The sequence below is a fragment of the Panonychus citri genome, unplaced genomic scaffold (assembly GCF_014898815.1).
Source record: "Panonychus citri isolate SS breed McGregor unplaced genomic scaffold, ASM1489881v1 Contig00123, whole genome shotgun sequence".
NCBI classification, from domain to species: Eukaryota; Metazoa; Arthropoda; class Arachnida; order Trombidiformes; family Tetranychidae; genus Panonychus; species Panonychus citri.
The window spans coordinates 118,357-144,016 of NW_026515528.1; the positions used below are offsets into that span (position 1 = coordinate 118,357).

Consider the following 25,660-nt stretch of genomic DNA (forward strand, 5'->3'; position numbering starts at 1 on the left):
TAGGCACAATTAACTAATTGTTAGAAATTAAACAAAATTTAAACAGAAAATTAAAGAAAATTAGAAAATGTTTTTAAATGAATCAAGTTTCCAAATCATGATAGTGATGAAGATGAAAGTTTGAGGATTTCATGATTTTCTACCCTTCAATAATAATAATAATAATAATGCTGAAGTAAATTGTCAGGAGAGTTTTTCAAATTCTAAATATAAGAATTTTTATTTTCTTTCATCAAAATAAAAGTCTTCTCAATAATCCACTTCCACTCTCATTTACACCTCATTATCTCTCTTTCTCTCTCTGACTGAATCTGACAAAAAGATTCTGATAATTACACCTTACATGTCTTTTAAGTTGCTTCGTAAAGTTACTTTCATGAGTCAACAATTAAAGGAACTTACATTTAGCATGGATTTGAAGCATTCTTCAGCTCTTGAAGTATCCATTTTATAATTTGTCAAGTATTTTTTATAGTCCTTCAGGCAGAATAGAGCATCTTCTGTATAATAGTTATCGTTATTAAAGAGAAAAATTTAAAAGGTTATAAAAACATTAGCTTCTGGTACGTTTGTATTGATATTTCAAAAATGATATAATTTTTTCTTCTACAGTTAAGATTTTTCAATCATACGAGTAAATTCATACGAAATTTACTACCATGAAGCTGATGAAAAGATTGTGACAGAAAGATAATTAGTTTAGTACTCAATTGATGGACATTAGCCTCTGAAGTAGCTCTGGTTTACTAGTCTCAAGATCATCTGGGACTATTATCGTTACGTAACCCCAAATGATAAACTCGAGAAATCATATAGCTTACGGTTACAAGACTTTGAGAAGTTCAAAGTCACAGAGTCATCACGAATTTGAGACTCTACTTCCCCAGCCAGTTAACTTTTCGTTGTCTCGTTAATCTTTGCTTAGAAATCGCTAAACTTTCATTAGAATTGAATTGTTGGACTCTGAAGTATTAACAATAACGATAAATAGAATGATGATCACAACTAGAATAACCTTTTTAATAATTATCTCATAATATTTCGTAGTCTCCGTTCATTTTCTAGCCTCATAGGCTCATCTACTTTATGGATGTATTTCTATAAATTAATAATATTTTGAGCATTTCTAATGAAAAGAAAATGAACTAAAAGTAACTGTTTCTGTCACAAAGTTTTCCTCGTCACTTCTTGATGATAACAATAATAATAAAATTGAATATTACTTGTAAACCCAAATGGATGATTCTTTTTATGTTATCACAAAATATATATATTGTTATTATAACAAGTTTCAATTGTTATTCTAGATAATAATAATGATACAGAACTTTTTTCAGTTTGTTGAGTTATATTTTTTTTTCTTCCTGGTGACAAAATTGAAAATATTTTAGCCATTTTGATCATTGTGAAGCTAAAAATTTGACGATGTATTTATGTTAAAAATTTGAACCAAATTATTACAAGTAGAATGTTTTCTCTCTTACTATCTATCTATCTATCTCTTAGTCCAGTTACCAGAGTGACCAGAATATCAAAAGTATCACATGGATACTCAAGTGGGTAGGTAAATATTATTTGATAATCTAAATGAATCCATCAATAAAATCGTAAAGTGGAAAGTAGATAAATCTACTGTCATTTAATTAAAATGAAAGTAAGGATAAGATTAAGATGAGGATGAGGATGAGAATCTTAATGCTGGTGATTGGTGAATGAAGTTGTATCAATTTAAATCTGATGCTGACCAATGCTTGCAATGGATATAATAATATTTATTTCCAAAGTCTTAATTTTAATCAATATCAGATAATGATAGGAATTCATGATGAGGGAGAGAGAGAGAAAAAAGTATAGTAAAAGATAAAAATAGTCTCCAGAATTATATTATCTTTACATGATGATTATTAGTTGTGATCAGTATTATTATTAATACTTCTGATAGTTAAGCTGATTTGGTTGATAAAATCGGATTAAGATTATGTTTGGTGAGTAATAATTATTGCGTATAATATATTATATGAGACATTGACTGATGATAAAGGCAGAATGATACAGAATCAGCGATAAATTATCTTGATTATCATTATGATTATCATGGTGATGGATTTTATTTCACCAAGAGAAGAAGAAAAAAAATTCAGTCAATTCAGATAATGACAATGATGATAATGTCTAATACTAAATGCAAATACTTTTTTTTCCTTCCCGACGATGATGTTGATTAATATGCTTTTAATATGGGTGATAATTGAAATGATTTCATGTCAGCCTAATTTCCTGAAAATTTATACATAACTAAATCAGTACTATGTATTTATCATGTTGCCCTTGTAGATTTAGTATTATTATCATATCATAACTTAATCATCTTTGAGCTGAACCATTGACAGAAACTTTTTCTCATCCTATTTCCTAATAGGCAAATACATTACATGAGTATCAGGGTTTCTCCTGTTTACTTACATTCAGTAATATCTTTTTTTTTCATTCTATTCACTTTTTTGCTAAGTTCTCTCACTTTTTCTCACTTCTTCTCACTCAGTCTCTTTATCTCTTTCGTCTAAATACTTGGTTCATTTGCTACAATCATAACTGAACATGAAACTTTTTCACCCGAATAATATTCATGGGTTATTCAGGGTTACATGGACATATATCACCACTCACATCTTAACCTCAACTAGCCTTCAGTTTATGCTTGGCTCATGGTAATCATTACATGTTTATGATTATTATCATCATGAAGATGAATTCAAGTCCAAAAATAACTTGAATTTTGACTCACATTTTATGCTTGTCACAATAAATTTAACAAAGTAAATAGCCTTTACTTTGTACGAGTAGATTTTGCTAGCTTAAATCTTTTTACATTTGTTTACGAGTTTAACATTTTACTTGTGATAGATAAGCTTCTCATGGTTTCTTGTTTTTTAGCATGAAAAAAAACATGACAATATAAAATTAAAAGTTGAGATTTCTTTGAGATATCTAGTCTTTTTGTCAAATTTTTAGCTTTAGGAAAGAGGTGTCTTTGGCAATTTGTACTCACTGTTTGAATCCATACATAAGAAAAATAATTGCAGATAAGTTTTCAGGAAATCGGGTAAGTCTTGGTGATTCTTGGTTGTTTGGCTCATTTTCTCAAAAAATTGGACCCATTCCCCGAATTCGACAAACGTATCCTGTTGGAAAAGGTAAAATAAAGTTAACCAGAGGACTTTTTTCTCATTCCTTCTCTCTCTCTCTCTTTCAGGTGGAGAGATTTATGTATCAGTATGAAACTATACACCAACATACTTCATTAAAATCAGCAAACGATGTTAACTGGGTCCACCATTTCTCGAAAATTGCCTTCCAACGATCAAAAACTTCTTTTTCAACTTTGCCTCTACGTTGAAGTTTAGTATACTTTTCCGCTAATTGATTAAAATCTTCCCATGATAATATACCGTCTCCATTATCATCTAAATGTTGATGACAATTTAGAGAGAGAAAATGTATCATCAATATGTATATGTATATCATTGAATGTTTTCCGTAAAGTCTTTTTAATTATCTGTGATGCATCAAGCTTGTCACAATAGCTACTAGTACGGACTTTTAGATCACAGAATAATCAGCATAGATAATTATGAGTTAGCTTACCCCAGAAGTTTAGAAAGGTAAAAAGATGCTTGTGCCTGAAAAATTCTTGATCCATTTCCCAATCAGCTGACGGCCGTTATCAAAAAGTTCAATATGCAGTAGATATTACGATAGAGCTAAAACAGCAAGTTAGAGCAATGTAGACTTGAGCTACAAAGTTTACCATAAAGAAGATTACCTTGAAGATAAGATGAATAAAAGGAAAGATCTTTCTGCAACGATAGAAGAAAATAGGAGTTAAGATTAGCAAAAAAGTACAAAAGGTAAATAGTGAGGTTTTACTTGTAAGTGATTCTCAAAAATTACTATTAAAGGATAGAATAATGAAAGATATTGTACCTTGATTTAGGTAATGTAAAGAGCAATAGATACTCATCATATAAGGTCAACAAAGAGATATTGATATCCAATAAAAGAAAAGTCAGATGAGCGGCCAAAATAAAATGCAACTGATGGAAAAGTTAAGTTCCTGTCAAATCTTGGATTCCGTATTGAGACATTAAAGGTGAATGTTAAAAATAGTTAGAAACAGCCTTTTCAATTCTTGCATTTCTTCAACTTTTCAATACATTTTCGAAGTGATGACCTTCGTTGAATTTCAGAAGTCCGAGCGCTCTGAAACTCAAAACCACTCTTTTTACTGTGACCTCGTCAATGCTATCGACTGCTTGATTAATCGTTATATTAATTATATTATAGATATATTATATTATATATTAGGGTGTAAACGTGGATATCTGTTTATGATCCAGAGACCAGAACTGAGTCGATGGAATGGGTGAAAGATCGTAAAGAATTATCGAAGCGGCCAACTTCCGATAGGCGTGACCCAAAGGTGATGGCCTCAGTTTTCAGGGATTCAACTGGAGTCATCAAGATTTTTTGGACTGGTCAAGGTGAAACTGTGATGGTTACCGAGAACAACTAAAAGAGATCGGTGAATTTATAAAAACCCATCCGTCTTGTAGCTCGAGGCGAAGGCCATTATTTTTACAAGACAATGCGAGACCTCATAAGGCTCAACAAACTATGAATTTATTAGATCCAGTTCCCCACCCACTCTATTCTCCTGACCTTGTCTCAAGTGACTTCTACCTATTTTCAAATTTGAAAAGATTTACACGTGGAAAGCGGGTTTCTTCTATAGAAGCTCTCAAGGCCGAGGTTTTGGCTTTTTCAATGCAAAGCCGCCATCTTGGTAGAGAGAGGGTATTGTGAAACTTGCTTCTCATTATCGGAGATGAATTGCCGCCAAAGGCGATTACTTTCAATAAAAATTTTCTAACTTTTTTTAAACATGGTTAAGATACATGTATCTACTTATCGACTTTCATACGACGACCTTAAAATGACCTTTGAACGCTACCTTCTTTAATTGACCTCAATGACCTTGAAAATCGTAGGGTAAAGCGCTACAATTGCGTTCAGTCCTCTCGGCAACTCTGACATTCATATGACTTTTAGTTCTGGGGATATTCAGTGTAATAGCCGTAGTGGATAAAAAACGTCCTGTATTACTCTTCATCCACAGCTTTAATATCTCTGGTTTAGCTTCCTGAGTTGGTAATGATGCTTCTCGATTGTTTAAACCCTTAGAACTTGATCGTGACTACGTTTTTGATTTCGGTATGAAAATCGCTTTAACACTCGGAGGTGAAATGGGTAAAGTCAACGATTTTTACGAGATGCTAAGCCGTTCTTGTTATCTTCGCATTTTTTTGTGTAACAATAATAACCATAAATAATTCATTGAGACTTTTTTGATTAAAGGGAATGTAATTTTATTTTATTTCCATTTTAATTTAGAATGTCGTTCTAGCCCTTCACGATAATAGTCTTTCTTTGCTTTTTCTATGTGCTTTTCAGGTTCTATGGCAAAATCAGCAGAATGAGCTCTTCGTCTGATTAGCCGACCACTTTTCCTCTCAGTTATATAAAACCCTGGCGTCTTCCTGGTTTTCTACTTCTTTTACATCCATAACCTTCAAGATTTTCTTCTGTTTTTCTCACATGATAAGAAATTTCAAAGCACGAAGTGTCATTGTATGATCTTTTTGGAAGAACATGCTTTTACAAACTACAGAAGTTTTCAAACTCTTTTTTCAATAAACGCAAACAAAATGAATTGGATTCGCTTCAATGTCTAATATTAGCGCTTCATGATTTCGTCGCTATTTATCATACAATCGCCTAACCAGTTCAAGTGGTCGCATAAGATGCTGAGGTGGAGCGTCTTCAAGATATACATCTTCCTCGCTGCCACTACCAAAAACCAAGCTCCACAAATATTCCCGTATGCCTGTTTCGGGGTCTGTTGCCCATGCTTTGAGCTCCATTGCATGCCCTAGAAATAAAGTGCTTGGCCTGGTTCTCATTCTGCTATATTTTTATTTTATATTTTATTACAAGTGAAAAATACAGTTTCTGAGCTGAAGACTTGAAAATCAGCTTAGTCTTGACACCTGAACGAGATATTCCGCAGACCGAGAACTAAACCAGATAACCTTGGAGGCTGAACAAGATGATCCAAAGAACAAGAACTAAATTGCATTCAAGTGCCTAATCAGTTCAAGCTTTACAAGATGATCTAAATGATAATGAAATATGATTCCAAGATGAATTCAATGGTTATAATTGAAGTATAATAGTTACTGATAATTATTATCTTTTCTCTTTATATACTACTTTTTGCATAAAAGCTGAATAAGTTCATCTGCTCCATCTCTTCCACAATTCAGTGATTTTCACAATAGACCAACTCTTTTAGAGCCCGAGGCCTTTTTGCCTAGAGCCAGAAAGCACTTGTATCAAAGTCCGGGTTAGGCTCATTTTTAATTTAAAATATCTGAACTGTTCAATTATTAATTTAAAGAAAAATTGACGTTCTAACGTGATTTATGCAAACCCGCTTTTATTTCATTAATTATTATTATTAGATGGCTCTCCGTTATTCGAACTGATATTGACATCAAAACTTGATAGATGGGAGAATTGTTTGTTCTTCTTTGTTAAAATCTTCAAATTACCTCTAGATAATAATTAAATAATTTTAATAGTGAAATGACTTCAATAACCTTGAAACTTTTTATAAGAAGTCCATCAGTTGTACAGGGCTATTCAACTTCATTTTACGCAGGTTTTTATTTATAAGCCAAGAATAAATGAGTTGAAAAGATCAAAACTCGTACAGATACATATCGAGACTGAAGGACTTCGTATAAAAAGTTTCAAGGTCATTGAGGTCGTTTCACGAGCAACCTATCTAGAGGTCATTGGAAGGTTATTTTGTAAGAAGAACAAAAAATTATTCCATGGTCCAAGTTTGAATTTATAATTCAAAATCATTGACGGTGATCCAAGATTTATGTCAATTTGCAAAACCGCTGCTTTTTTCATTCTAGTTGACGGCTCTTCTTTAATTGAACTGATATTGACACCAAACTATCAGGATCATATATGTCATATTTGTCATACTTTATAGAACCCTTCAGTGTAATTTATGTTGATTAATCTTTTATATTTTCTGTTTTGATGTAACAATTATTTTGTTTTAAGCAAAATTAATCAATTGATTATTCTATAAAGAATGCTCTTAATTGATCCAAGGAACATCAACATCATAACCTTGATTCATGAACTTGAACTGAAATTAAATGAATTGAAAACTAATCCTTTTCCGAAAATAACAAGCAAATAAATGGAAGTCTATGAAGATTTAATACAAATTATTGGTTATCATCTTGCTACCTACCTTTAACACTACGTAAATTTAAGAATCAAACCGCAATCGAATCGTGAATATTAATCAATTTCACCGATTTCTTGCCTTTATTTATCATATTTATAATCTCAGTTATCCTGCTGAAACTCAAATACAATTGCGAAAGGGGAATCGATCATTTCAATTTAAAGTTCAAACTTTAATTTTCAACCAATAGAATTAATGATTAAGGTTTAACAGTACCTTCTGGATAAACAATTCCTCGACCATATGATGGGCACATGAGTCTAACGTAGAAATTGTCATAAATTTCCGCTCCTTCAATATCGTTTAGGTAACCTTTTACGGCCTCGAACCCTTTGTCCTGGTTAGGAAAACGACAACCAGTGAGCTCATTACTTTTTATTATTAGCTGACCGATGGACACATGTTCTTTCTTCCATGCAGAATTCCATTCCAGAGTAGACTAGAGTTACTAATCGAATAGCATCATCTAAACAAACAACACAATCGAAAAAAGAATAAGAAATTCACATATCAAATAAGAAGAAACAAGATAAAAAACTAACCCATTGAAACGAATGTTTCGTAATTCACCTTATTAATTAACAATATTAACTAATCACAATTTAATATAAGATAAAGACTTAAACTTTAATGTTGACTAAGGGAAGAGGGAATGGGGACTGAAATAATACATTGTATTACAATATGTAACGAAGGTGATCATGATACTCTGATCATGATCACCTTCAGAAGTTTCTAGAGCATTATTATAATCAATAATTAAACTATTATCGTTTCATTATATGAATGACCATGAGTATCATGGTCATCCCCATGGTTACATAAAAGAAACATAGACAATGATCAATAATTTCGTTACATTACCCCCGTCTTTTAGACGAAAGGTCTCTCTTTCGTAACATTAATCGATAAAACAATAAACACAATATTTGCATAAAACAAGCACATCGAATGCGACAAAAACACCAATACAGTATTATTCGTACCGTATATTAACCTTTACATATTCAGAGTTACAATAAACTTGATTATGTTCAGAAATTATAAACTTAAGAACATCTTCAGGTACATCAAATTTAAATACATTAAATAAAGCAGCAAATTCTAATAAACATTCATGAGCTTTTTCCAAAATTTTCGCCTGATCGTCGAATTTACCATTGATTTCATCCTCAATTCCCGAACAGCGAAAATAAGCGTATTTCATCAGTAATTGATTACCTTTGATCTTACCCTCGATCTTTTCCTTGACCGATTTAGGAGCAGGTCGTTTCAATGTTTTCTTCAGCGTCAATATTTGATCAATGGCAATACCTACCACCTTAACGAAGTTATCGTTTTTATCCTTTAACACCTCAGAAGTCATCTTTTGATTACTGTTGAAAAGCAGAAAACAGCTAATACAGTTAGATTAATAACAAAAAAATAACATATAATATGGTAACATTAACATTAATAATGTTAATTTACAAATGATTCATTCAAATTCTCTCAAAATTTTCATCAACATTAACCAAAGTTAGAATGAGAAATTACAATAAGATCTCCGTTAACTTGATTATCACATAATTAATTATATTTAAACTAGAATTTGGTATATAAAATTCCCATGGATCCATCGGCCACGTAATTTAAGAAACCATCTCCCTTGCCACCAATAGCGCAATGAGTTGGATAAGGAGGTGACTGTTGACACAACAACCAGTCCACAAGGTACCATCTCCTACGTTTTAATCGAATTCAAATTTAAACTAGAACAATTCACATTCAATTGTAATTCAAACAATTAGAATAACACAATTGAAAAACGGATTCACAGATCATGATACTCTGATCATGATCACCTTCAGAAGTTTCTAGAGCATTATTATAATCAATAATTAAACTATTATCGTTTCATTATATGAATGACCATGAGTATCATGGTCATCCCCATGGTTACATAAAAGAAACATAGACAATGATCAATAATTTCGTTACACCATAACGAAGAAGATATGAATTGAAACACAAACAAGACTTGAAAATCAGCTTAGTCTTGACACCTGAACGAGATATTCCGCAGACCGAGAACTAAACCAGATAACCTTGGAGGCTGAACAAGATGATCCAAAGAACAAGAACTAAATTGCATTCAAGTGCCTAATCAGTTCAAGCTTTACAAGATGATCTAAATGATAATGAAATATGATTCCAAGATGAATTCAATGGTTATAATTGAAGTATAATAGTTACTGATAATTATTATCTTTTCTCTTTATATACTACTTTTTGCATAAAAGCTGAATAAGTTCATCTGCTCCATCTCTTCCACAATTCAGTGATTTTCACAATAGACCAACTCTTTTAGAGCCCGAGGCCTTTTTGCCTAGAGCCAGAAAGCACTTGTATCAAAGTCCGGGTTAAACGAAGGCCACTCCCACAGTTTTTAGTATTTAATGGCGATTTATAGTGTCCCAAATGAACTGTTCAGCATTTCTAGCTCCAAAAGAAGGAAAAAAGCCTTCGATGATCCCAGTTTTAATTATTAATTGAAAACCATTGACGTTCTAACGTGATTTATGCAAACCCGCTTTTATTTCATTAATTATTATTATTAGATGGCTCTCCGTTATTCGAACTGATATTGACATCAAAACTTGATAGATGGGAGAATTGTTTGTTCTTCTTTGTTAAAATCTTCAAATTACCTCTAGATAATAATTAAATAATTTTAATAGTGAAATGACTTCAATAACCTTGAAACTTTTTATAAGAAGTCCATCAGTTGTACAGGGCTATTCAACTTCATTTTACGCAGGTTTTTATTTATAAGCCAAGAATAAATGAGTTGAAAAGATCAAAACTCGTACAGATACATATCGAGACTGAAGGACTTCGTATAAAAAGTTTCAAGGTCATTGAGGTCGTTTCACGAGCAACCTATCTAGAGGTCATTGGAAGGTTATTTTGTGAAGAACAAAAATTATTCCATGGTCCAATTTGAATTTATAATTCAAAATCATTGACGGTGATCCAAGATTTATGTCAATTTGCAAAACCGCTGCTTTTTTCATTCTAGTTGACGGCTCTTCTTTAATTGAACTGATATTGACACCAAACTATCAGGATCATATATGTCATATTTGTCATACTTTATAGAACCCTTCAGTGTAATTTATGTTGATTAATCTTTTATATTTTCTGTTTTGATGTAACAATTATTTTGTTTTAAGCAAAATTAATCAATTGATTATTCTATAAAGAATGCTCTTAATTGATCCAAGGAACATCAACATCATAACCTTGATTCATGAACTTGAACTGAAATTAAATGAATTGAAAACTAATCCTTTTCCGAAAATAACAAGCAAATAAATGGAAGTCTATGAAGATTTAATACAAATTATTGGTTATCATCTTGCTACCTACCTTTAACACTACGTAAATTTAAGAATCAAACCGCAATCGAATCGTGAATATTAATCAATTTCACCGATTTCTTGCCCTTTATTTATCATATTTATAATCTCAGTTATCCTGCTGAAACTCAAATACAATTGCGAAAGGGGAATCGATCATTTCAATTTAAAGTTCAAACTTTAATTTTCAACCAATAGAATTAATGATTAAGGTTTAACAGTACCTTCTGGATAAACAATTCCTCGACCATATGATGGGCACATGAGTCTAACGTAGAAATTGTCATAAATTTCCGCTCCTTCAATATCGTTTAGGTAACCTTTTACGGCCTCGAACCCTTTGTCCTGGTTAGGAAAACGACAACCAGTGAGCTCATTACTTTTTATTATTAGCTGACCGATGGACACATGTTCTTTCTTCCATGCAGAATTCCATTCCAGAGTAGACTAGAGTTACTAATCGAATAGCATCATCTAAACAAACAACACAATCGAAAAAAGAATAAGAAATTCACATATCAAATAAGAAGAAACAAGATAAAAAACTAACCCATTGAAACGAATGTTTCGTAATTCACCTTATTAATTAACAATATTAACTAATCACAATTTAATATAAGATAAAGACTTAAACTTTAATGTTGACTAAGGGAAGAGGGAATGGGGACTGAAATAATACATTGTATTACAATATGTAACGAAGGTGATCATGATACTCTGATCATGATCACCTTCAGAAGTTTCTAGAGCATTATTATAATCAATAATTAAACTATTATCGTTTCATTATATGAATGACTATGAGTATCATGGTCATCCCCATGGTTACATAAAAGAAACATAGACAATGATCAATAATTTCGTTACATTACCCCCGTCTTTTAGACGAAAGGTCTCTTTCGTAACATTAATCGATAAAACAATAAACACAATATTTGCATAAAACAAGCACATCGAATGCGACAAAAACACCAATACAGTATTATTCGTACCGTATATTAACCTTTACATATTCAGAGTTACAATAAACTTGATTATGTTCAGAAATTATAAACTTAAGAACATCTTCAGGTACATCAAATTTAAATACATTAAATAAAGCAGCAAATTCTAATAAACATTCACGAGCTTTTTCCAAAATTTTCGCCTGATCTTCGAATTTACCATTGATTTCATCCTCAATTCCCGAACAGCGAAAATAAGCGTATTTCATCAGTAATTGATTACCTTTGATCTTACCCTCGATCTTTTCCTTGACCGATTTAGGAGCAGGTCGTTTCAATGTTTTCTTCAGCGTCAATATTTGATCAATGGCAATACCTACCACCTTAACGAAGTTATCGTTTTTATCCTTTAACACCTCAGAAGTCATCTTTTGATTACTGTTGAAAAGCAGAAAACAGCTAATACAGTTAGATTAATAACAAAAAAATAACATATAATATGGTAACATTAACATTAATAATGTTAATTTACAAATGATTCATTCAAATTCTCTCAAAATTTTCATCAACATTAACCAAAGTTAGAATGAGAAATTACAATAAGATCTCCGTTAACTTGATTATCACATAATTAATTATATTTAAACTAGAATTTGGTATATAAAATTCCCATGGATCCATCGGCCACGTAATTTAAGAAACCATCTCCCTTGCCACCAATAGCGCAATGAGTTGGATAAGGAGGAGGTGACTGTTGACACAACAACCAGTCCACAAGGTACCATCTCCTACGTTTTAATCGAATTCAAATTTAAACTAGAACAATTCACACATTCAATTGTAATTCAAACAATTAGAATAACACAATTGAAAAAACGGATTCACAGATCATGATACTCTGATCATGATCACCTTCAGAAGTTTCTAGAGCATTATTATAATCAATAATTAAACTATTATCGTTTCATTATATGAATGACCATGAGTATCATGGTCATCCCCATGGTTACATAAAAGAAACATAGACAATGATCAATAATTTCGTTACACCATAACGAAGAAGATATGAATTGAAACACAAACAAAGAAACAGTTAAAAGACTTAAAACAGAGATAAACGTGAAACCAGAGACAACTTGTAACTAATGCTTCTCCATGAATATACCGAGAATTTATACCCAGCAAACCGATTAACGATCATTTTTAATAAGCAATAAACCTTTTTTAGATACAGACAGTTCCGATTAGTCAAAGCAATAAAAGAAATTAATTATTAATGTTTCCTGGTAATAATTGTTTAAAGTTTTCCAGAGGAAATGAATCATTAATTGTAATTATCGAAATTAATCATAATCAAACAATCATAAATATCAACAACAGTCATTTTAGTTTATCAATCTAATTATTGCTAATGGCGTTAAAAAAAGAGAGAAACGAAAGAATTTTTCAATTTCAGACAAGAAAAATGCATTTTTTAATACTCAGAATCAAAGAAAGATTACAATATTAGACATTGATTTTTTTACGACCCCTGCTCGAGTCAACTCGTCGATCAACCATAACTTTATCCCAGGCCGTTTTTAAATCTTCAGGATGTTCAAAATCATGTAACCTCGCCAGTTGCTGGATCAATGATATCAGTGAATGAATCTGGATTGGTAAAAACCACTTTCCCCCATGAGAAAAGGGTTTTTTTAGCACTTGGAGGAACTCTTTATGTTGATTCGAGTTCATCCACGATGACTCTTTCCTCGAAAGTTATTTTCTCATAGCGTTGATTTTTATCCCTTTTCCGGCCGATTAAATGGTAAATCAATTGTGTGAGCTTCGGCCAAGAACTGCCACAATATGCACACTCGTATAAAAAACAATGTTCCTTTTTATTAATAACGGCATCTTTCTCTTGGACCTCAATTAACTTATCTTCCCCCCAGCTAGTCTAACTAGTACTAGTCCGATACCAATGTCTTGTGGATTGATGATCCGATCACCAGGAATTATAGAATGTTCCCAAATAGCCAAATAAAAGATTAACTACTGTCGTTTCAACTTCTAGTCGGGGAAATGTAACGTAAATTTCGATCTAATTATTCATCACTGGTTACAAACCCGTACAAGGATAAATCCGTCCATTATCAATAATCAATAACCAATTAACCCTTATTTAGGATTACTTCCTTCCATAATCAATAACTTGTGTTAATCAATGTATGGTCTTTACTTGATTTGGATCATAATCATTAATTACTAATCAACCTAAATCTTTATTACTAACCGACAAAGATGAATAAACCTTCCACTCACGAGACACTCGTGACTCTCGATGATCCTGTATAAAACCAGATCACTTACTAATAGAATGTTCACTTCTTTTAGAATCATCACAACATTCAAGTTAAAACATTCTAATAGATTTCATCTTGTCATCATCCCTTTAATTAAGTTAACCCATTCCAATAATCTCTGTAATTCATTACAATCATTTAATCAACCATTGGATAATAAAAGTTCAATTATAAAAGTTAAAGTTCTTCTCATTGTGTTCTCACTTTATTTAATTCATTTATCACTCATCAAGTAACTTTTTTACGTTACATTATTATACTGTTATTAATTTACAGGAGGAATATGTAACAATTATTTTGTTAATCAAGCAAAATTCATCAATTGATTATTTTAACAAAAATAATCTTAAATGATCTAAGAAACATCATCAAAATTTTAACTCACCTCATCTTAAGTGATGAGATGATGGTGAGATTTTCACTCTAGCTTACTTGAAATTATGTATAAAAACTAAATCAAATCATGAATAAAATCAAGTTTTTAGTTAAAGACCTTAACTATTACTTCAATGTAATCGAAGAAAACGATCTGTGCTCCAAGCGTTCTACTTTCATACCACACGATACACAGACAGAAAGGACTAAATTTCTATCTGCTTCATCTGTGTCTGACGCGCAAAGTTGGTCTAGCTGGTAACATATTAGGTTGACTAAAAATTAGTGTCGGTTTTTTAATCACTTTTTAATTGTTAATTAGATTTAGACGGAAAGAGATAATTAAATACAATATTCACCATCGGAATCAATAACTCTTTGCCATCTATTAATAATATTAAAAATTCCTCTCCGAAAAAAAATTGGACTTTTAGAGTCGAAAAATGTCTTAAGGCCATTGTAGAGGGCGCTTCTATTTTCGAACTTTTTATTCCGAAGGAAATGTTCAAGTGACCTGAATAAGTGATAATCTGAGGGCGCTAAGTCAGGGCTATATGGAGGATGTGGTAATAGTTCCCATTTGAGGTCATTTTTAATTTTATTAGAGGTCAAAGATGCGGTATGAGGTCGAGCATTATCCTGATGAAAGATTACCCCTTTGCGATTGACCAGAGATGGCCTTTCAGTCGATAATTTTTCATTTAATCGGTCAAGTTGTTGACAATAAACTTCAGCATTTATTGCTTGACCCTCAGGTAAAAGTTCAAAGTGGACTATCCCCTTGTAGTCCCAAAAAACACTAATCAAAACTTTCTTGGGGTGTAATCCGGGTTGAGCGGTCGGAACCGGGAGTTGACCTTTCGGTAGCCATTGTTTATGGCAATGAACATTATCATAAAGGACCCATTTCTCATCACAAGTAATTACACGTTCGAGAAATGGGTCAATTTTCTGTCGTTCTAATAGAGATCGACATATTGAAACTCTTAGTTCCTTATTAGAACTCGTTAGTTCGTGTGGAACCCACGTTCCACGTTTGCACGTGAGCCCTAACCTTTTCAGGCCATTAACGATAGTTTGTTGAGCACAATTCAATATCGTAGCCAATTCGCGAGTCGTTTGTCGGGGATTTTCACTAATTTTTTGGCCTAATAATTCAATATCCAAGGTCAACTTCCGTCCCCGTCCTGGGCTATCATTGACCTCAAAATGACCGTTTTTGAATTTTTGAAACCACCTTTGGCATTGCCTTTCACTCAATACACTAGAATCATAAGAAAAACACAAATATTTATGGGCCTGAGTCGCATTGTCCCCATTTTTAAATCGATTCAATAAAACGTAACGGATTTCGCTTGATGTCGGCTCCATTTTGACCTCAAAATACAAGAAAAACTCAAGTTCGTAAAACACGAAAAAAGATACTTGATTACTACCAATCTTTTCAAAATATTTTCCTTTACTTTTAATTATTTTAATCCTTTAAATTATTCAATTAGAATATTATTAACAATTAGTATCTCAATATCCGACATTAATTTCTAGTCAACCTAATAATAGGTTACATTTTCATTAAAATATCTTCAAATTAGAATAAGCCTGGTGACTACCATGTAGTGTGATTGAATTTGTCTCTCATAGTCTTGGTTTACTGTTTACTTTTATGCTTGTCCAATTCACAATCTCAATGTACAATCTCTCTCGCTATCACAAGAATTAGGCCGGTTAAACACATGACTTCTCTTGCTGTTCCAAAAAGTGGATATGGACGAGGTTGTTTAAAGAAATGTTCCATCGTTATTCAAATCGCTTTTATCTGCTACTGATATCCTTTATTCAATAGATGAAATTTTCTTAGAAATCAAAGAGATAATTGAACAATTCACTGAAAAGAGAGTGTTTCATGGATCATGGATATTCCTGAAATGATAAGATACGTTGAAACAACGTAAATATCACCCTTGATAAGTTTATATGAGTAATAAGGTCAAGTTCAAGGTGATCTTGTAGGTAAAGAAGATAATAATGACAAACACTAGGATAACTAAATCATTAGATTGGATTTGAACTTTGCATATTTAATTTTTCATTAGTTATTATTCTGTCCCTCTTTCTACTAAACCTTGAATTTCATTCGGGCCATCCAATAATGTAAGAAGAATAGTGTTATGTAATAAAATCACTAAATAGGCATAAGAGCAGTGTTTTAGCGAAATTGGTACATTTTCACTACTTTTTCGTACTTATGCATTACGTTACATAAAATGCTTTAAAGCATTCAAAGCTTCACTTTTTCTAGCAATTGCTAGAAGATGATGTTTAAGCTATTGTTTTAATTGTTAATGAGGTATTTAAGTTGATCCCTTAAAATTTTATGATTATGATAAATTGGAATTTGTCATTCGATGAATATATTCTGATTTAGAAAGAAAAAAAGTAGCTTTGTAATGGCTTCTCAATGTATAATATTTACTATATTTGCCTAGAGTATCATGATGGAGGTCAAAAATGAGAATGTCAAGACTAATTTGCAAGGAAAAGGAAGAAAAATCAAAGTAGATTTGATTGTGGATGAAGAGAAGGGAGAAATATTTTTAGACTCTTGTTGATGGTCGGTATTGCATTTACGACTACAAGGTAGTCACCATCAATTAAGAGGTGGACAGATTTATAATTTCCTTCAGAATCTGATGAAAATGGGATAAAGATGAAATCATTGATACACAATGTACAAGACTAAAGAAAACAAAAATTATAAGCATGTTAAAGTGGCTCAAATAAAATGGATAATGGACAAAAAAATTTGTCTATCATTTTTTTCTTCTTTTTTCTCTGTTGCTGGATGACCTTTGAATCAATTCAACTGCCATTTTTCGTTGGTCACTTTCAGTGTAAAATGTTCATCACCATCATGTTCAGCTTATATAAGCTCATTAAGTTGTTGTTATTTTGATGCTTTCACCATGGGTTTTCACATTTCATCATCTCTTCTCCGAACAGAGTCATCATTCAATCTCTTTCTCACTCCCTTACTCCTTCTCTTTCTCTTTCTCCTCTATCAATCTGTATTGCTGATAAACCTCATTAGTTGTGACAACCGAATCGAGCAAAAACTTACAGGGTTTAACAGAAAAAAAACACTGGAGCCAATCAGTTGATAACAGAAAATCGTAATCTCCTCGGAATCTTTCATTTTCTCTCCATTTTCTTTCTTTTTTTCTTCTTCCAACCAGCTTTTACATCCATTTTCATTTTCATCATCAACTTTCATCTTCTTTCTTCTTAAACTCGAGTAAAAGGCTAAAAAAATAAACAAGCTCGAATGATATTATCTTATAGCTTTGATTCTTTCACTTAATACATATCTTAACGATTGATTTTTGGGTCAGCCGAATATAATATTTCCAATGAGATTTATTTACCTTTCAGGATTCTAATGAATACCTAAAACTAATATCATTTATAGTCAAAGGCAAGAAAGAAAGAAAGAAAGAAAGAAAGAAAGAAAGAGAGAGAGAGAGAGAGAGAGAGAGAGAGAGAGAGAGAGAGCGTTGAAAAATTCTCAGAACTCAAAAATACATAAAAATACTCTTCAGACCCTTAACCATATCATCCTCGTCCTTTTTTTCTTGCTCATGATGAATTTTGATGCTATTGACCTGTTTCCATCTCATATCCTCTTATCATCATCATAATCCAATTCACTTTTCCTTGGCAATAATAATTTCAATCTATTTGTTTATATAAGCAAAATTATCCAAAGTGTTGATCATCATAAGTTATTTGCATCTTTTTTTTCATGCTTCGAATTTGCAAATTCTCAACCCTTCTTCTTTTGTCATTTTTTCATCACTATCTGTAATGTATCATCATCATTATCATGATCAACATCGTCTCATTCACCGCCAACAAGCTTTTTTTTTGTTGTTACTTCTTTTCGATAAATATACTTTTCATTACAATTTAGCATTTTTTTTCTCTTCTTATCCTAGAACTTCTCCTCTCTCTCTCTCTCTTTCTTTCTTTCTCTCTCTCTCTCTCTCTCTCTCTCTATTCTTTATCTCATTTACTGATACACATCGATCATGAGTAGCATGATGATGAGAATAAGAAAGTTAATTCATCGAGTAAATTGAATATTATTATTCATCAAGCTTAGACATTATTATTAGATAATTTTATTCGATAGAATTTTTTTGCTTCTTCCTTACTCTTTTACATGTAATCAAGAAGAGATTATGAATTTGATTATCAAAAAAAATTAAGGGATACACAGGGTATGTACTCTTAATAGTTTGTATGTAATAACATTTCATCAGTCGCTGTGGTGGGAGAGGGTAAATGAGGTAAATGAGATCAAAGTCTATTAATAGTGTTGTAATCATCGAGGAGAAGATTTTTTTCTCTCATTTTCCTCATCATAATCATCATCATCATAAAAGAATTAATTGTTTGCTGGGGAAGATTCAATGATGAAGATAATGATGAAATGATCTAAACTTTTCCTACGATAATCTGTGAGATTTTGTTCATGAAAAGATTATTAGAGAACTAGAATTACCATTACCTTTGCTTTGATTTTTCTTCTTCTTCTTTTTTCATCTTCCCCATCACTTGCCATTTCTCTCATCATCATCATCATCATCCGATTTTCTGATTACAACAACAGAAAACAAATTGAAAGATAAATAATGATTACTATCGCTTATGATTAGTATTTGTTATTACATTAGATGATACATATAATGAGTTTTATTTGATTAATCATCTGACAATTAATAACAATAATAATAACTCCCTGGGGTTAACTCTTGAAGCTTTTGTCTTACCATCATCTTTATCATCATCATCCTTGAGATTGAAACTGTTACAATATATCATGTATCAGTCAAATTGTAACACCATGAAAAACTAAATAACCAGCATCAAACCTGGAAGCTCAATCAAGTTAATTTTTTCTTCCTCTTCATCATCTCTATCTAAATTCCGGAAATAGTTACCCTGAGTTATCATGATAAATTTTTCATTCCCTAAAGATTCATATAAGAAATGAGGGAAAAACCATCAAGCAAGTTTTTACCATGATGAAAATTCATTGATCCATTGTTACTCTTATTCTCAACCGATAAATTATTTTTATTACCAAATATAAAAGTCAACAAGTTGAATGATAATCGCCATGATAATGTACTCTTTCTTTCTCTTGAAACTTTTTTCTCTTTTAGTCATGGGAGAGAGAGAGAAAAAAAAATAATATCAATATCATTTTCTTTTCATATGATAAATTAATAACCTATTAGATTGTCAATGAAAAATTCAATGTTTATCTCAAGTCAACTGAAAAATATTCAGTCAGCATTGAAAGTTTTATATCCATCATTAGTAACATTGGGAGGAGGGAAAAGATTCCACCTTATGTAATAATTTACTTTTCATATAAATATAAATATCTACTTTAGAATTGAACTTTTCAATCTCTATTTCTCTCTCTCTCTCTCTCTCTCACCATGTAAACTATTACTTTACTTCATGTAATCTGAATTATATATTATGTATTCTCAATCATAGTAACAGTGATAAAATTTCAAACATTTTTTTATGAGAATATAAAAAAAGGCAAAAAGATGATGAGAAAATATTTTTGAACTGAATACAACGAATAGGAATTTCTTATCAACTTATTATTTTTCGTGGATAACTCAGTTTTCATTTCTTTGTCCATGATGGTCAAGTTGATCATTATTATGACGATAAACATCATCATTATCTTCATTTGAGTAACTTTTTCATTCATTTTCTTTTATCAAATAGTTAATCATTATCAGTTACGATTGTCAAGTCTTTCTCTTACTCTCTCTCTCTTTTCTGCTGTTCATGAAATGAATCAATGATTTTCTTCATCGCTGAACTTGCTAAGAAGAGATATCATCAAAAATCATTGTACGAACTATTTGGTTTCCATGGAGACTAGAGTTCTGAATTGTCAAATGATAGTATGTCTGATATATCCTCAAGTATTTGGTCATATACACTAGTTACGGTATACGTTTAGTATAATATGAGAACAGCATTAAGTAATCATGAGAGAGATGATGATGATGTTAATGATAAGTAAAATGATGATACCCATGAGTAGAGGGCAACATGATTCAAACATGATATATTTTCATCATTATCATGATGGTGATGATGATAACATAGCCAACATATCAATAAAAAACAATCTGATTTATGTAATCATTTCATGTTACAATTTTTTCTGCTCTACTTTTGTCCCATCATCATTTTTATCATGATTTCTAATGTTATATATTATGTATTATTTGCTACAAATGAATCAAGAGATATGATGATAAGGTGATAATGTCGATGGGACCGATAGTATTAGTTGAAATGGAAAATGTTTAAACTGATAATTAATATCCCATGTTGTTCATTTAGTTGATGATTATTTTCTTGTCTCTTTGAGTAATTTCATACCCATTCAAACAACAAAACCTACGTCGTTGATGATGATGATGATTGTTCAGTTTACTAGATGATGTCTTTTTATACTTTTCCTACATCATCATTATCATCATTTTACTTTCTTATTTCCAGAGATTTTCATTCATTCTGTAAATGGTTAACATTCCTTAAGGTAAAACGAGAAGAAGAAGAAAAAATTACCTCTATTTCACCTTTTCTGTAATTTGTCTGATTGACTTTACATGTTTCGGTGCAAATATTACATCAATTTGGTGTTGATCTTGTTCATTTTAAGAAGTTAGAGACCGAAAGAGAGAGAGAGAGAGAGAAGAAGAAGAAGACAATTGAAGAGATAGAATAAGTTAAAGAAGGAAGAAAAGTTCAGAGCAATCATGATAAAAGAATAATGGTTTACAATCAAATCAAATCAATGAGAAAATTCAATGAAACAATCATGGTTATCAATCAAGCAAAATCACAATTCCACTTACCTAATGTAATATTAACACTTTGATAATTTATTCATATGTAAACTTTAAATAATTGAGACTATCGACTTTCGTTCAGATTGTTTTTTATGCTATCTGTAGTTGCGAATATTTAATTAAAATTAGATATTAATATATCTACAACATATTAGCTTGAAAATGATTAAAATTCCAGGATTAGAGTCATCGTAAAGAAATTATTGTCAATATTATCGATAGATAAACAGAAAATTATTCAACAAATAGATACACTTGAGAAAGGTCAATAAACGTGTAAATGATTTTCCGATAATATTTTCATGGAAAAATAAATAAATATAAGATATATTTTTATCTCTGTTAATATAAATATTATTCTGAGCTGAATGTTATTCTCAATTTTTATGTAAACTTGTCAATAATATTACAGTTTATTGATCTTTCTCCTTCAACCATACATATGAGTCTGTTTATTTGCAAGGTAAAAATAAGATTGCTATTCCGTATATGATATTATTGTTTCTATCATCATCATCATCATCATCATGATCCTTGCCAATATCATTCGGGTTTTTTGTAATTTCCATTCAACTGAATTATACCTGATGATGTGGATTAAAGTGATGATGAAGGGAGATGAAGATGATAATGAGGATATTGCTTTGCTTTTGAATATCTGCAACAAAAGCAACATTCAATAGCTATCGATCAAAATAACATCGAAAATGTATTAATAACCAAATTAAAAGAAAAAAAAATCAAAATCAAAAGCTGACATCAGCCTTTTGGAGAAACATTATTTGTCGATATATTATTAAAAAGTGAATTAAAATTTCAAAAGAAACACAACTAATAACAATCAATGGAGAGTAAAAAAAGTTCAGTTGATTGATAATATCACTAAACATTTACACGATATTTGGAGTATACTATTAGCATTACAAGAATCTGTTTGACATTTGACAGAATTTGGAGGGAAAGCTTTTTCTTGGCCTTCTTTATCCCTCGAGTTTCACTATTTTTGGATTGTTAATATTACTAAACTTTTCGATTGTCGTTAATTGTTGTTCTTTAATTGTTTTATAATTTCTACACATAATTGGTATTGACAAGATTTTCCCATTGTTTTCATATTCAATTTGTATTGATGTGAGTTCTGAGCTTTTCATTAGCTTTTCTCGTCTCATTCAGTTCTAATACTTTAACTGATTCTGATTGTTTCCCATTTAATTGTTTGATGTGAGTAAAAAGTGATTAAACAACTGAATGGTTAACTCTAATTAAATTAATTATACCAAATTGAGAGTTCAACACATTGATAAAAAAAATATAATACAATTTATTGTAAAGGTAATACAAATTGTTTGAGCTAAAATTAGAAATACAAATTTAATTGTTATATAATTTAAGCTCAATTAAATTGAATAAAATAGAATAAAATAGATTGAAAATAAAGAAAATAATAATAAGAAGAAACTGACCAATGGTCACTTTTAACTATTGATACTGAAATTGGCTGATATGAGTTTTAATTACAAACGCATTAGTTTCAACAATCAACTTTTTCTCATTTCAATATTATAATCATTTAATTGCATGGTGAAAACTTTCAAATTGATTGTAAATTAAAGCTCCGTGATAATTATAATTGAATTAACTAATTGAATTCTGGTGAAGGTTTGAAAAATTTACAATCGATTAACAAAAATCTTATCGTTAAAATTGAGATTCATTTATTGTGCTCTTGGAACTGGTTAATTAACTAATTGATTTCTCTCTCTCTCTCTCTCATGATTAATTTTCCTCCTTTTGCCACTAATCAGTTTAACCATTTAGCACAAAGTCAACTAATTGCAAGTAATTTGTGATTAAGTGTTAATCAGTTAATCGGAATTGAAAATCAGAGTAACAAAAACGCAACAAACTAATCAAATTTCATAATGAAAGTGAAAGATCAAAATTGATGATAATAATTAGTGGAGTAAGGAAAATATTGAAACTTTCAAATGAACTTAATGATTATTGATAGCAAATTTAATTGCAATCATTTTGTGTACATTATTAGATTTCAATTTGATTAAATTGATCTTAATGATAACTTGATATTAGAAAAAAAAGTTATCCAATAGGCTGCAGGGAGTGAAGTTTATTTTCATTGATTTGCAATGAAAAGAAAAATCATCAAAATAATATTTTCAGAACTTTATTCCTCGATTATTTAGAAGGAAAAAATCGAAAATATGAATTTTCTTTTTTACTTTTTTTTCCAAGTTAAATTATCAGTTTACCTTGGAATTGAATCAGTATTTCAATTGAATTGATGATCGTCATCAGTCATGTAATATTTTCATGGTAATAAAAAAAGGTTATTGCAATTGATCAGAACTCATTGAGAAAGTTAATGAATAAATGTGATAATAATAAGCATGAAGAAGATGATTAGATTGCTATTAATATTATAAATTGTGATAAAAGTAAACAAACAATGAAGATGAAGTGTTCAGATTGTTGAATCAATTTAATACAAATTGTTGTTATTATTATATGAAATTTTCATGATAAACTTGAATAATAGAAGTGAAAATGTTTAAAGATAATTAAATGTTTCCTTGGAACCCGAGACTCAAATGTTCAGAATCAGAATTTGATTGTTAATTCACTTTTTCTACCCTAGCAATTAACATTTTGATTGTTTCCTTGATAGAGAGAAAAAAAAAGTTTACTATCATCTAAATTTGGTAACCTATGAAATCTGAATCGATGACGATGATAATGATGATGAAGATAATGATTAACCTGTGAAGATGGGAAAGGTTATCACCATGAAAATATTATTAGTTAGATTTTTTTTCTCTATCATTACATTTTACTCTCAACGATTTATTTCCCTTCTTTACTTCCTGAATTTTGTCTTCATTATCATCTTGACTCATCTTCTTTCTCGTCATCTTTTTATCATCCTATCCATTTATCTTCATTATTTCTCTTCCCTTTCACTTTGATTTATCTCTCTCTCTCTCTCTCTCTCTCTCTCTCTCTCTCTCTCTCTCTCTCTTGCTCAACTTTTTCTTCCATCTAATGATATTATCATTACAACTGACAATTATTATATTACCGTTAACCTGGATTTTCACTCAAATTCAATTCTCAATGTTCACTTGTGACATTTACTGTTTACAGAATTTCAATCTCATCTGCTTTACCCTTATTAGTATTTAGCTTAGAACTTTTTCTTTTCAAAGTTCTGATTTTCTCCTTTCTAAATCAATCATCAATTTACTCTTATGTAACTCAATTATCATCACCATCATAATCATAATCATCTTTACTTTTTTCTTTACCACTTTATGTCTATCATCAGTTTCTATCTTTGGTTAAACTTTTCCTAGAAACTTTTCTCTCTCTCTTTATCATATTTTGTCAACATTCATCATCTCCATGATGATGACATTTTGTTATTAATCTAATTCGTTCGTAAAAAAAACAATTGTCAAATGAATCTCTGTGATATTTATACATTTATTGTATTGTAATATTTTCACCTTTACTTTTTCAAATTATCAATGGAATTACTCATTAACAATTAATCTCAATTCTTGGTGAAAAAAGTTATATTTGAATAAAAATTAGCTCATGAAAAACTCATGAGACTTCAATACAATTCAATTTGGTGAATTATGTGTTGCCATCTATTGAGAATCACTTAAGGACAAATGAGCTTTTATGAAGATAATCTTATTCGTACTTACAGTTTTCTTGTAGTGATTTGATTAATTGTTATTCCATTTGATATAATGTAACTTTAATCCAATGAAATAAACTAAATCACTTTCTTATTCAAAAGTCTTAGTGGATTATAACTTTTAACAAACAATTTGGACACAATTAACAAGACAAAATCTAATCACAAGTTGAACAGCATCAACTTTAAACCAACCAACTAAACCAAAAGTAAATCAACTAATTGCTAATCTGATTCATTTTCAGCTTATTTCCTGTGTTATTCATCATGCTCAGTTTCAGATATAAACCGAACTGAACTTGGCTGACAACCATGTTTAGTTGTAATTTAAAAATAGACAATCAAATGGGAAAAAAACAAAAAATAAAACCAATGCCAAAGATTCAACACCCAATCGATGAGGTAAGAAACACAATTAACCAGAGCAATGATGTTAACAAATTAACCTTGAATAGCTTTAATCATTTCTTAAATCACTATTTACTTCATAACAGTTTCTTAATCAGTGGGAATAAATCATACAAT

General features: G+C 30.7%; 2 protein-coding genes across 2 annotated transcripts in view; both read right to left on the bottom strand.

The window, feature by feature from the left end:
- LOC128390546 (sarcoplasmic calcium-binding proteins I, III, and IV-like) overlaps nt 1–25,363 on the bottom strand; it is a 40,512-nt gene extending 15,149 nt beyond the window's left edge. The window contains exons 1-5 of the mRNA XM_053350280.1: nt 25,143–25,363; nt 3,646–3,857; nt 3,298–3,464; nt 3,050–3,182; nt 403–500 (exon numbers count right to left, since the gene is read on the bottom strand). Of these exons, the coding sequence (XP_053206255.1) occupies nt 403–500; nt 3,050–3,182; nt 3,298–3,464; nt 3,646–3,700 (453 nt within the window). The 5' untranslated portion in view covers nt 3,701–3,857; nt 25,143–25,363. The remainder of the gene's footprint in view (nt 1–402; nt 501–3,049; nt 3,183–3,297; nt 3,465–3,645; nt 3,858–25,142) is intronic.
- LOC128390550 (histone-lysine N-methyltransferase SETMAR-like) lies at nt 14,801–15,829 on the bottom strand. The gene has a single exon (XM_053350285.1). The coding sequence runs from the start codon at nt 15,827–15,829 to the stop codon at nt 14,801–14,803; it is 1,029 nt and encodes a 342-aa protein (XP_053206260.1).
- Nucleotides 25,364–25,660: the final 297 nt, after the last annotated feature.

What these genes read in the sequence shown, in the direction of transcription:
- LOC128390550 (XM_053350285.1), bottom strand. Translation starts at nt 15,829, where the DNA reads ATGGAGCCGACATCAAGCGAAATCCGTTACGTTTTATTGAATCGATTT.